The 12,810-nt window shown below is 41.2% G+C and overlaps 1 protein-coding gene across 1 annotated transcript in view; it reads right to left on the bottom strand.

The window, feature by feature from the left end:
• SORCS3 (sortilin related VPS10 domain containing receptor 3) overlaps nt 1-12,810 on the bottom strand; it is a 564,865-nt gene that overhangs the window by 110,645 nt on the left and 441,410 nt on the right. Inside the window, exon 10 of the mRNA XM_077748455.1 lies at nt 1,445-1,534. Coding sequence (XP_077604581.1) covers nt 1,445-1,534 — 90 coding nt within the window. The remainder of the gene's footprint in view (nt 1-1,444; nt 1,535-12,810) is intronic.

The following is a 12,810-nucleotide window of genomic DNA, read 5'->3' as shown; positions in this document are numbered from 1 at the left end:
AATGGTCTCATTCAAGCCAATCACAGCAAAGGTGGAGAAAAGTGAGAAACTGATTCCCGTGGCTCCTGAGGCTGCTTTATACGGTCCCTGTTCATCTCATCAGCCTCTCCACCTCTCTCTCTCTCTGCAACCCAGTCTCTTGAGATGGTATTTTAATTTGTTGAATGAACCATATTATCTCTCTTAAAATAGGGCCTGTGCATATATTTTCTATTGGCTTCCCAACCCTTGCTTGAAGGGTTAACCCCTTAACCCTCTTGCATCAGCTTAAATATTACTTTTCTTTAGGAAACTTGTCCTCACATCCATTTTAGGTAAGCTCCACCTATCACGTCACAATGGCCCTTGGGCTTCTATCCCCCGAATACTCTTTGTACCTACAATTGCTTATTCAGTGTCTCTCTTCCCTACCAGAATATAAGCTCCACAAAGGTAGGGACCATTTGTGGCTTATTTACTACTTTATCCATAGAGCTTAATTTAGTGCCTGGAACAGAATAAAATCTTAAGTGGGAGAAAGAGCAGTTCAATGGGTGAATAAAAGAAGGTGCAAATGAATGAATGAATTTAATCATGCATATATGAATAAATGCATGACTAAAACAACCAGTGGATAGACAATTATGAACCTTTTTATCCCATAATCCTCCCCACCTCTGTACTTTTAGTTTTTTTTCCCAGTACCAGCCTACAGACCCAAATCTTTGCAACATTATATCCGACCAGAGACTAAGCTTTTTTGCAGCTTCATTAGGTGAGGCAACTGCATCCTGTCCATGTTCAGATTGAGGTTCTAAGATCCATCTTCTCCCAAAAGCCATTGTTCACAAGGGATGGAGCCCACAGGGTAAGTTTTATAATTTTCCAGTAGAGGAGTTAACATGCCATCATCTGATATTATATTAAACTACTCCTTTTTTTAAACTACTCATAGTGGCAGAAGGGAGCAGAAATACAGGCAGTGCATTTATATTTAGCATTAAAATGTAGAGAGAAACAGGAACACTACAAGACTCACCTGTGCACCTTTATGCATATATAATATATACACATACATATACCTATATATATGGCATTTGGGCTTCTGCATGGGTGCTTCTGAGCCTGTCCCTCTATTTGGCAGTAAGGCCCTTGAAAGAGGGAGGCGACCCCCAAAAGAGATTGAGTATTAGCTCTCCTTTCCCTACGACCCTTGGGAAATGACCCCAGTCTATACAGGATGTTTGAGACACAGGGAATCAAAGCTCTCGCCTGCATAACCTGCTGAAAGGGGAATGCAGAACCGGTGTTCAGGAACATCAGCAGAGGCCAGCCCCCAGCAGTGGTAGGTCAGGCTGAATGCCAGCTGTCTCCTAGGCAGAAGTCAAACCTCCCCACGGCCCAACATGGCAGTCTCTCCTTGCTGCTCTGTCTGTCAGGACCCATGACAGTGGGTTGTGCATACCTTGGGCAGTGAGTACTTGGGCAGCTTTATTTGGGCGAAGGCCTCTCTTCGATAGGACACGTAGTAGCTGGCTCTTCCACCAGTTGTTACCTGGATCACAGGGGAAACACAAAGTCAGATGGGGCCAGGGGTCATGGTCAAGTTGGAAAGGACTAGCTGCTCCATCAACAGCCACAATAGGTGTGTGATAACCTTTTAGAGAATATCCCTTGCTGGCAATGAGCCTCCAGTCCCACAGCACTGAGTTGCTCCCACAACGTGGCACTTAGAGAACAAATGAGCAATTACAACAGTCTTTCCCAATGGTTGACACTTTCTATGAGAGCAGGGACTCTGTATTTGGTCACTGTCCTCTGTGTACATACACACCTAATATGTATTTGTAGAAAACAGAAGCTATGACATGGGATGGACCCAGGATCTATTTATTCTGCCTTAAAAAAGTTTTGAATCCAATGCAATCATGACATGATTGTGAAATGAATTTTTTTTCTGAATCTAAATAATTACTATTGCTCAAAATCTCTTGTTACTTTGAAATTAATTTCACCTCTGATCCAAGCACATTTTTTTTCCTTCCTACTTACAAATTTATGCACTGAGCAGGTATGTTTTGATCCATTCCATGTGCAAGTTATTTAAAGGAATCAGAGGTCAGAGGAAGAATTCTATATTGGAAAGTGAGAAATCCTGGGTTTGAGTCCCAGCTCCTCTATTTGATGGCTAGGGGAGTCAAGCTCTGTAATCTCACTTGGGGAGGAAAGGAATCCTACAGGAACCTGTAAACGACTCTGAGAAATGGTCTGGCCTGGGCTTGTTGAAAAGTCCTGCCAACATGGCACAGTTCTGCACATGGCTGCTCTCAGCCCAATCACCCTAACTTGGGGGGAATTAATATTCACAAGAGAAGATACCACAGACTCTTCAGAGAAAATAACAGGACAATAGCAACCCGGCCACTGTGCTGAAGAGACAATTAATGGAGGCACCAGCTCCGTTTTCACCAAGCACTTGCTGGAGACGGGCCAGCCCTCCCAATCCAGTCCCAACCTGGCGCCCAATCCACAGCGGGGAGCAGGAGAGGTGTCACATCTCTATTGAAAGCCACCCATCGCTCCTCACTCCAAGAGAGGGCTTCTCCCACAGTCCCCCTTGTTCTGCACAGATTGGAAGACCACAAAGCAGGCACAAGCCACCAGGTAGAGCAAATGTTAGAGTCTGTGGGGAGGCAGAACCTTGGGAAAAAGTTGGAGCAAAGACAGGCTATGAATCGAGAGGAGAGACTGGTTTCATCCCCAGTGTTGAGTGCTATACTTACATCTCTGTTTCTTCATTAGAGCCATACATGTTTTGTATTCCAGGACTTTTGGTTTGTTTGTTTGTTTACTTTGGGTTTTTTTGTTTGTTGATAAAGACATCCGTTCTGAATCTTATATTGTGCTGCAGTGGCTTAGAGATGAGGTATTCACACATTAAGATCAATGAGATGTTGAGTAGTTTTTTCCTTTTTAAAATAAATCTCAGCTGCATAGAATCAGATTAAAACATAATCTTTGGGAAATCCTGCCATTTGCAGCAACGTGGATGGATCTGGAGAGTACTATGCTAAGTGAAATAAGTCAGTCAGAGAAAGACAGATACCATATGTTTTCACTCATGTGGATCTTGAGAAACTTAACAGAAGAGGGGGAAGGGAAGGGGGGAAAAGTTATAGAGGGAGGGAGGCAAACCATAAGAGACTCTTAAACACAGAGAACAAACTGAGGGTAAAAGGGGTGTGGGGAGAGGGGAAAGTGGGTGGTGGGCATTGAGGAGGTCACTTGTTGGGATGAGCATTGGCTGTTGTATGGAAGCCAATTTGACAGTAAATTATATTAAAAAAATATAATCTTCGGCACTAGACACAGTCACCAGTAGTCCTTGCTTGATCCTATTTGTTTGTTTCATTTCATTTCATTTATTTAATTATGGTTTAAATTCCAGTCCAGTTAAAATAAAGTGTTATATTAGTTCAAGGTGTACAATATAGTGACTCATCAATTCTATATATTCCTCAGTGTTCACTAAAGTAAGTGTCCTCTTAATCCCCTTCACCTATTTTGCCTGTGACCCTACCCACCTCCTGTCTGGCAACCATCTATTTGTTCTCTATAGTTAAGAGTCTATTTTATGGTTTTTCTCTTTTTTTCTGTTCATTTGGTTTCTTTCTTAAATTCCACATATGGGTGAAATCATATGCTATTTATTTTTCTCTGACTGACTTATTTAATTTAGCATTATATCCTTGGATCCATCCATGTTGTTACAAATGGCTAGACCTCATTATTTTTATGGCTGAGTAATATTCCATTATATACATATAAATATTTTGTCTATATACATATATATGTACACATATATGTACATATATACCACTTCTTTATCTATTCATCTACTGATGGACACTTGGGCTGCTTCCAGAATTTGGCTGTTATTAGTCATGCTGCAGTAAACATAAGAGTGCATATTATCTTTTTGAATTAGTGTTTTAATTATAAATTATAAAACCAACACATGCATACCTGTCAACCCAAGAAATGGAACAGCAGTGTTTGAACTTTAGCTGCATCAGAATCACCTGGAAAGCTGCTTAAAATTCAGACTGCTGGGCCCCACCTACAGAGCCTTTGAGTTCATCAATCTAGGGTGAGGTCCAAGAAGTGTCTTTTCTAATGAGTTTCCAGATGATGCCAATGCTGCTGATTTAGGGACTCCCTCTGAGCAGGTCAGAACTAGAACTTCAAATGACAACTGACATAACACCTCTGTGACTCTGTGTCCTGCACCTGTCCTGAGACCCTTAGCTCCCTCTGAGATGTACCTATTTTCGTCATTTTGTGTTCACAATGATGTTAAAGTTTCCCGTTTGAGGTGAAATTCCTATTATGTAAAATTAGTCATTTTAAGTGGTATAATTCTTGGGACGCCTGGGTGGTTCAGTCAATTGAGCATCTGACTCTTGATTTTGGTTCACATCATAATCTCAGGGTTCCGGGATGGAACCTTGTGTCTGGCTCCACACTGTGCATGGAGCCCGCTTAAGATTCTCTCTCTCTCTCTCTCTCTCTCTCTCTCTCTCTCTCCTCTCTCTCCCTCTCTCTCTTTCTCTCTCTCTCTCCACCCCTCTCTCCACCCCTCTCTCCAGCTTGTGCTCTCTCCCTCTCAAATTAAAAAAAAAAAAAAATAAAGTGTACAATTCAGTGGCATTTAGCACATTTGCAATGTTATCTAACCTCTATCCAGTTCTGAAAGACTGTCATCACCCCAAAGGATACTTGATACACAGTAATAAAGTTTTTAACTTCCAAAATATATGCTCTGGTCACTGATCATATGCTTAAAAAGCAGCTCTCTATGGGACACCCAGAATGTCATCAAACTTGCCTTTGGGAAGGAAACTGGCATCAGAGTAGGCTAGTCCTGTCACTGAATGCCAGCTAGAGCTCAGCAATTAAAAGAAGCTTCTCCTAAAAAGACCCAGTCAGCTCCACAAGGGAACAAGATGAGAGCACTGCCAAGCATCTGATCAGCACCATAGAACTGGACTGGGTCCGTTGAGGTTTCCAAATCACCAAGAGCCAAAGGAGAACAGAGAGTTCCCCTCAATAGAGTGACTGGCTCCATCGACTTGGGAATTCAGCCTAGCCATTCCTGATACAGCCCTGCATAAGCACAGCCTTTCTCTCTCTCTCTTTCACAAGCTCACACATACAACCTGGGAGACTTTGTGCTTGAGTAATCAAAGATGGAGATTACACTTCAGGTACACAATGGAATTATCCAAACTACTAAGAGGCTGATAAAGCCCCAGGAGCCCAGAGGTTCTTCCAGTTCCTAGGAGAACAGAGTATCTCCCAGTGATACCAAGATAGCTCCTGCAGTTCTGCTTTTGTCCTGGTGATATCTTTCTCCACACCTACTGAGTGCCAACTGATGGTTTAATGTCACTGTAAGACCTATGGGACTGTGGAAGGGTTCGGAATTACACCAGTTCATTTCTCTCCTCTCAACTTTTGAGCCTTGTTCTTTCTATTTCTACAACCCTTTCAACATTTTTTTTCTTGTGGTACACATATTCCTGTAATCTTCCCTCCATGTCTTATTATACAGTTGCAAACTCCCGGATTCCTAGGCAGTGCTGGTCTTGTGGCAAATGATTAGTGAATACATAATGAGAAAAGTAATGACACAACGGTCATTGATTGAGTTCATCTACCATGCTCCTGAACTGCATGTAGCCATTATATAAATTATCTAATTTAATCCTCATGACGACCCTTCAGAGACTATAAGGTACTGATTGACTTGCCCAAGAAAACACAAATTTGAACCTAGCAAAGTTTGGCTCTAAACCTGTTCTCCTCTTCCTGTGACTGAGAAGTGTCTCCATTCATCTTACTCACCTCACTATAACAATAATACATTTTCCTGACTCCAAGATATTTTTTAAAAAACATAAAAATCTCTGTAATTGGCATGTGTATATATGCTCATTATTCTTCATATTCCCAGAAAATCTGTGATGACATTGATGGTGTATCTTAAAAATGATGTCTTCATAGAAGAGAGGAGGTGAGGTAATAAAAAGATTGATAATTACTACCACACAAGGAAAGCTTATTACATAGAAAATGGTACAAAAAGCAGTTTAAACACCATCCCTTGTTTGATTCTAATTATGTATTATACAATGTATAGTACCTCTACAGGTCAAGAGGAGATTGAGGCTGAAAGTAGTCAACTAACTTGCTCAACATCACACGTCCCTTCATTGTAACAGCCAATCTGTGACTACAGCCTATGCCTGAGCCCTTTACTAGGAATAAGGGTATCCCCAAAATGTCAGGCACAGGGCAGGGGCTCAATACTCATTGACTAACTAAATAGCAAATCTTGGGGATTAATCAGCTCAACCAGAGACACTTTGAGTTTGATTTCCTCCATTGTTTAGTGACCAAACCACGGATGTACAGAAGAACTCTCCATTCCTGCCCAGTCCCTAGATGGTTGCAGAAACTTATCTCTAGGACTCCTCCTTTGGAGCAGAATCCTCACAATGTTGGGATGATACAGCTGATACATTTGCTGCCTCTCCAATACTATTTGCATGGCTCTCTGGCAACCACACAGGAAAAGAATAAAGTTTAGCGACTATTAATCTATTTTGATGAACTTTTCTCTTCCTTACAAGCAAATCTGCTGGCATTGTAAATCCCAGAGATTATTACCACTTTCCTCTTCAGTGACACCTTTTATTTTACATATGATGAATGTCATCCAATTATTTGCTCTGAGCCCATCCGTCATGCTAAACACTGAATTAGCTGGGTCTTTTCCTCACTAATGACTGGCTCGTTAATCTGATTTTCTGGATTTCCATTTTACAGGTTTAATTGGGCTCCTGGCCAGTGAAAATGATTCCTTTGGACAAATTCACTGGCCATTAAATACATATGTCTCTTCTGACTTGTTCCCATTCTTGTTGTAACCAAGTCTAACCTGACATATCTTTTTTTTTTTTTTCATTCTTCCTTGCTTCTGGATGATGGCTTACCCTGAAGGAGAGAAAGAAATCTGCCAAGAAGAAGAAGAAGAAGAAGAAGAAGAAGAAGAAGAAGAAGAAGAAGAAAAGACAATTTAACCAAAGGGTCATGTTGAGCCTGAGTCGTGTTGAGCCTGAGCCTGTTTCTGACATAGATGGAAGAAAACTTGTAATATCTCTAGGACTCATAAAAGGGCATGGTAATTGAAAAAGAGAAGCAAAAATTAACATTTTTGAGTGTCTACTATGTTGGATGCTTTACATTCATGATATTATTTATCCACACTATTAATTTTTACTATTACTATTATTATTGTTAGGAATACTATTAGTACCCTACAAGGCATAAATATTAAGGGCATTTTCTGAGTATTTATTATATGCCAAGCACTGTCCCTCTGTACATACTGGCCTTCTATTTTATGTTCAGGTGAGAAATTGACAAGTGTGGAAGTTATACAACATACTCAAAGACACACAGCAAGTAAATAGTGAAGCTGCGATTTGTGCTCAAATTTGTCTGACTGCAAAGCTCATGCTGGTCCCTCGGGCTATGTCAGATTTCCAAACTTCTGGGGTAGAGAATGGATCCCATGTCACTTGACTTCCAATTTCCTGGGTAAGATGCCTGGCAACAAGGCAGATCCTTTTAAGTAAGGGATCATACCAGTTTCCCCACCCTGAGACATCAGTGTCCTATTGTTGGACAGGAATGAACACTGCTGCTACTGGAACTTGTGAAGAGGAGGGGCCCTAGTGCTAATAAACTGGGCTTGCACAAGAAATGTAGGAAATGGCATTTAGAAGGTTTGTCAGCTAGTGGAACTTGCAGGGCCCAATACAATGTGAACAGTCTGCCTAAACCAGAGAAGTGGCCACCTCTTCAGGTACATGTCTATGACTTCCCACACAGCCTCTGTGGCACTCCTTCCTCCTTAAAGAAACAAAAGCGAACCACACAGCTGTTAGGATGCACAATTAACTTTTCCAATTTCTTTGCTCATTAATTCTATTCAGATTATTTAAAGTAAATCTTGACATTGTTAGGCCGCTCTCTTCCTCTCCACCTACATATTTCCTTCAAAGATCACATTTCTATTTCAAGAACAAAGAAGCAGGATGCTGACTTCTGGACCACAAGAATCAATAAAGAGCTGTAAGTCTCATCAGAAAGCTGCTCGAAGCGTTGGGATGGCCCTGGGGGCTCCTGCATGGCAGGTTATGTTGACTCTGTCTTCTTAAGCTCATTTTCCAAAAATGTTGTGCTAAGGCACCACACTACGTGTCTGAATCAAAACTGTGAGATGACATTTGGAACAACATGGCATCTTACCAGCAAGTCATCTCCTCTGCTAGACCATTTAATGTTGAATTTAGTGTTTGTCAAACTGGTATTTGCTCATTTTATGTCCTGGAGGCTGTGTGATATTAATGTAATATGCAGTTTTATCTGCCTGTTTCTAGAAAGAGTGGGTCTATTACCTACTACACATACACTGTGCTGAAGCTGAACCTCCTTTGAAACAGATTTGCACATAAAATCTTTTATTGGGCCCCTAACATAATTTTAAAATCTTTTACTAGGGCCCTAACATAACAGCCCCAAAATAACCTCACTGAGAACAGATTTCAAATAAGATAGTTGACATTGAAGCCAATATTGTTCTTTCAATTTGTAGTGTGTGTGTGTGTGTGTGTGTGTGTGTGTGCGCGCGCGCGCGCGCGCGCACATGTGTATGTGTGTGTAGGGGAGGTGCTAGAAGGAAGATGTAAACTGAGGTTGCTGGCACACTCGCCAGCCAAAACATAATGATAAACAATTGTCACCTTTCCCAACCTTACCAAGAAACTCCCTGGAACCTTCACTGCCCATTCGGAATGATAGTAAGGGAGAGAAAAGGTGGCGTGTGAGAAAAGCATGGGACAAAGACCTTGTGTCTACACCATACACAGCACTAGAAGAAGTATCAGTATGCCTGACTCTTAGCGTGTTTTGTCAAATACAATAAGGGTCTGGACTTGATAAGTTCCCCATTACATATTTTCAAAGAAGACTCTTCCTCTGATTTTTTAGCATTATTGTACTTTGGTTGGGATCCCAGAATCGTGTTTAAATCCTGCTTCTGTCACTTGCTGGCTTGGTAACCTTGTATAGGTAATTAACTTTCCAAATTCTTCTTCTGGAAAATGGAGACATCAATACTACCTATTAACATGTTACTATGAGGAGTAAACAGAGTACACCATATAAAGAGCTTTAGCCCTGAAGCTGGCACATACTAAGTACTCATTGCATATTACTTGCCCCTGCTGATCTACAGGCACAGACACCTGCACCAGTATAACATCTTGGGGGTCTAATGGGGATTGACCACGACCATGGTGGCAGTTTATATACGCAAACTGGAGGCTTCAGGAAGTGCTGATGCTGTGCACCACAGGGATAGAGGACTGAAATTCTTCTTGTTGCCCTCAGGAAGGATGACTTTGTGGAGAAGACACATATGGAGACCACAAAGCCAACATATTCTGTGCTAGAGATTGAACCTTAATGGCTGTAAGCTTTATCTTTGTGTTCTGGCTTTCATGACTTAGAGAGAGGACAAGAAGTTCTTGGACTGCCCATATGACCCTTCAGGATGAAAGTCCTTTGCCTCTTCTGGGTTTTTTTGTTTGTTTTTGTTTTTGCAGGGGGAGGGGAAGAATAAAAAGGCAAAGATGAGTGTAGAAATAAAAAAGCACCGATAAATAAAAAAGCAACTTGAATTGTTGTCTTGGAGCACAAAAGTTGGAGCATCTTGATACTCCCAATCAATATATTAACAGCTAAAAAGCTAAAACCTAGACTGACTACTTTGTCCCAGAGCTTCATTAAAAAAAAAATCGCTACTCATAGGATGTAAGTCTCTAACATAAAGAGACATGATAAAACTCATTACTAAAACATCTGCCCCTTCATTTCTCAGAAATGGCCCTGTTCCTTGTGGACTGTGAGCTTAATATAATTTTGTAAAAGATGGGAGTGTGGAGGCTACAGTGGATTTTATAAGGAACCTCGCTTCTATCATCTTCCTACACTTATGTAAGTTTTCTCTTCAACTTGAGACCTCACGTCACCTATTTCCTTTGTATAGGTAGATGTTACAAGGTCAATTAATTGACTGAAATCTTCCCAAGCCAACACTAGCCTCTGCCTTTTTTCTACTATTCCAGAATTTTCTGCTATTAAAAACAAAATAGTGGGAAAGGAGAGGAAGGAAGAAGGGTATAAGCTGCTAGCATACAGATTGTCTGTGTTTCTAGTTTCAGCTTAACCAGTTATTAAGATAGGCAATTTTGGCATGGTAACTAATCTCTTGGAGTTTCAGGGTTATTGTAATATAAAAAGGGAGCAAATAATTACCCTCCTCTTAGGGAGAAGTAAATGAAGTAATAAAATGCTTTCATGTGACTGTAAAGTATTCTATGGCTATAACATTGAGAATGTTATAATTGACCTGTGGTATGTACCTAAAAACCCAAAGATCTTAGAAGTATTTGCACTGGAAAATTGCTATGGACTGAATGTTTGTTATTCCCCAAAATTCATATCTGGAACCTAATCCTACATGTGATGGTGTTTGAAGGTGGGGTCTTTGGAAGGTGATTAGGTCATTAGGGTATAACCTTCATGCATGGGATTAGTGCCTTTATAAAAGAGACTCCAGCAAGCTCCATTGCCCTTTCTACTATGTATCTATGAACCAGGAAATGGGCTCTTTTTAGCCACCAAATCTGCTAGTTGCTTGAGCTTGGACTTCCCAGCATCCAGAACTGTGGGAAATATTCTGTTATCTGTACCTAAGATTCTGTTATATGGTATATCTGCTGCAGCAGTCTGAACAGACTAAGACAGAAATCAAGCTGATGATCCAGATACCCAATCTATTGATTGTGTGGGACACTGAAATTTATCAATGAGGCAATAGCTATCCACAGGCCAATGAGGAATGAATGTAAGAAGAGAAGCAATAAATGGATGGGCAGAGATATAGAATTGTATTCAGCCATACAAGATGAATGGTAGCCACTTAGCAAATGATGAATTTTATTATCATTATTATATGTTCAAAATATTTTATATACCATAAAAGGGCACGGCAAACAAAGTCATTAATTTTCTACAGGAGCAGGGATGACTCCTTGGGATGTGGGATTTCCAGGCGGCCTTGGAAATATGTTTGGGCTGCTAGATATGATAGCAAAACTTTGCCAGCATGGGATGTGCCTGCCTCATGAGTGAAGTTTGGGACAGCAGTGGGCAGATTTAAACCATCTTTCAAGCTGTTTCTCAAGAAACACTGCCACCTCCCATAAGAGAGCCATGAATATTTGTGAAATGCCAACTGCCACTGGAAGCCTCCCCATTGCACTCGCCATCATGCCTCTCCCACCCTTCAGCAGAAGCACCACCACTGGAGAGTCAAGCTCTGTGCTCACATTTTGGATGTACTGTCTGCTCTCATGCACAATGACCACATTGAGAAGGTACTATGCAGCCCCAAAGTGGCAGAGCCTGGATTCGAACTTGGCTCTCAAACTACCTGACCACATCCACTATGTTGTGCAACCCTGAACAAGCCTAAGGTGTCTCCTATGGAGCCTTTCCAAAGAATGACTAATTGAAGACCAATTACCTGGAGGGACTGAGAAGGCTCCAGTATCAATGTATCAGTGGGAATTCATCTTTTCTTCCTCTGAGTTTCAGGGCTCTTTGTGGCCCTCTTGCTACACTTACCAGCTGCTGTGCTGAATTATGGGAAACTGGGTACCTCTTAGCTCTCTTAACATAGATAGTGCATTATATTCCCATTTAATCCTCTAATAGTACGTAGCACACATGTCATAAGAATTAATATTTGTAGAGTATGCTATTATCTGCCATTAGTTTTTATTACTGGACTGAATCCCATTTGGTCCGAGCACAACCCTGTGGGGAGGTCTCAGTACATCCCCATTTTATTTATTTATTTAAAAAAATTTTAAGGTTTATTCATTTTTCAGAGACAGAGAGAGACAAAATGTGAGACAGGAGGGGCAGAGAGAGGGAGACACAGAATCTGAAGCAGGCTCCAGGCTCTGAGCTGTCGGCACAGAGCCTGACATGGAGCTCAAACTCACAGACTGTGAGATCATGACCTGAGCTGAAGTCAGACGTTCATCCGACTGAGTCACCCAGGCGCCCCTCACTACATCCCCATTTTAGAATTAAGGGGTCTCACTTTGGGTCACTTTGTTACTAAACGGTGAGGCTCAAAGCCAACCACAGAACTTCTGACTTGAAACCTTAGGGTTTTTTCACATTGCCAGGCTGCTTCAGTCTGTGCCTGCTGAGTCAAGATCAGAAAAACACAAAGTGGAGATAATTGCATAGGTTTTCACAAGTGGGTCGTGATTTTACATTAAATACTCCTGTAAGTGTTTGGCAACACCACAACATGGAAAACCAGGGGCAATAAGAGAGTGTGCTTCCCTGTGAGAAATAGAGAAGCAAATTACAAGATGTTCTTTCCCACCTACTGCTGAATCCACATACTAATTAAAGGTCTGGCCAAATTCACATCATTCCTTGAATGTTGCTCGTGTTTACACATCTCATTATGGATACTGGCCCCAATTCTACCATATGTTACATTTATCTAAACTTATTCAGCACTTTTGTGCCCAGGCTGTATCAGGTACCATGGGAGTCACAGGACTGTGACCTCATGGAGTTCACCATTTCTTTGTAAAAACAAGCCTAGCA

The sequence above is a fragment of the Crocuta crocuta genome, unplaced genomic scaffold (assembly GCF_008692635.1).
Source record: "Crocuta crocuta isolate KB4526 unplaced genomic scaffold, BGI_CrCroc_1.0 scaffold619, whole genome shotgun sequence".
Lineage (NCBI taxonomy): Eukaryota > Metazoa > Chordata > Mammalia > Carnivora > Hyaenidae > Crocuta > Crocuta crocuta.
Note: the sequence above shows the minus strand (reverse complement) of the source record. Positions and strands in the feature narration are given on the sequence as shown.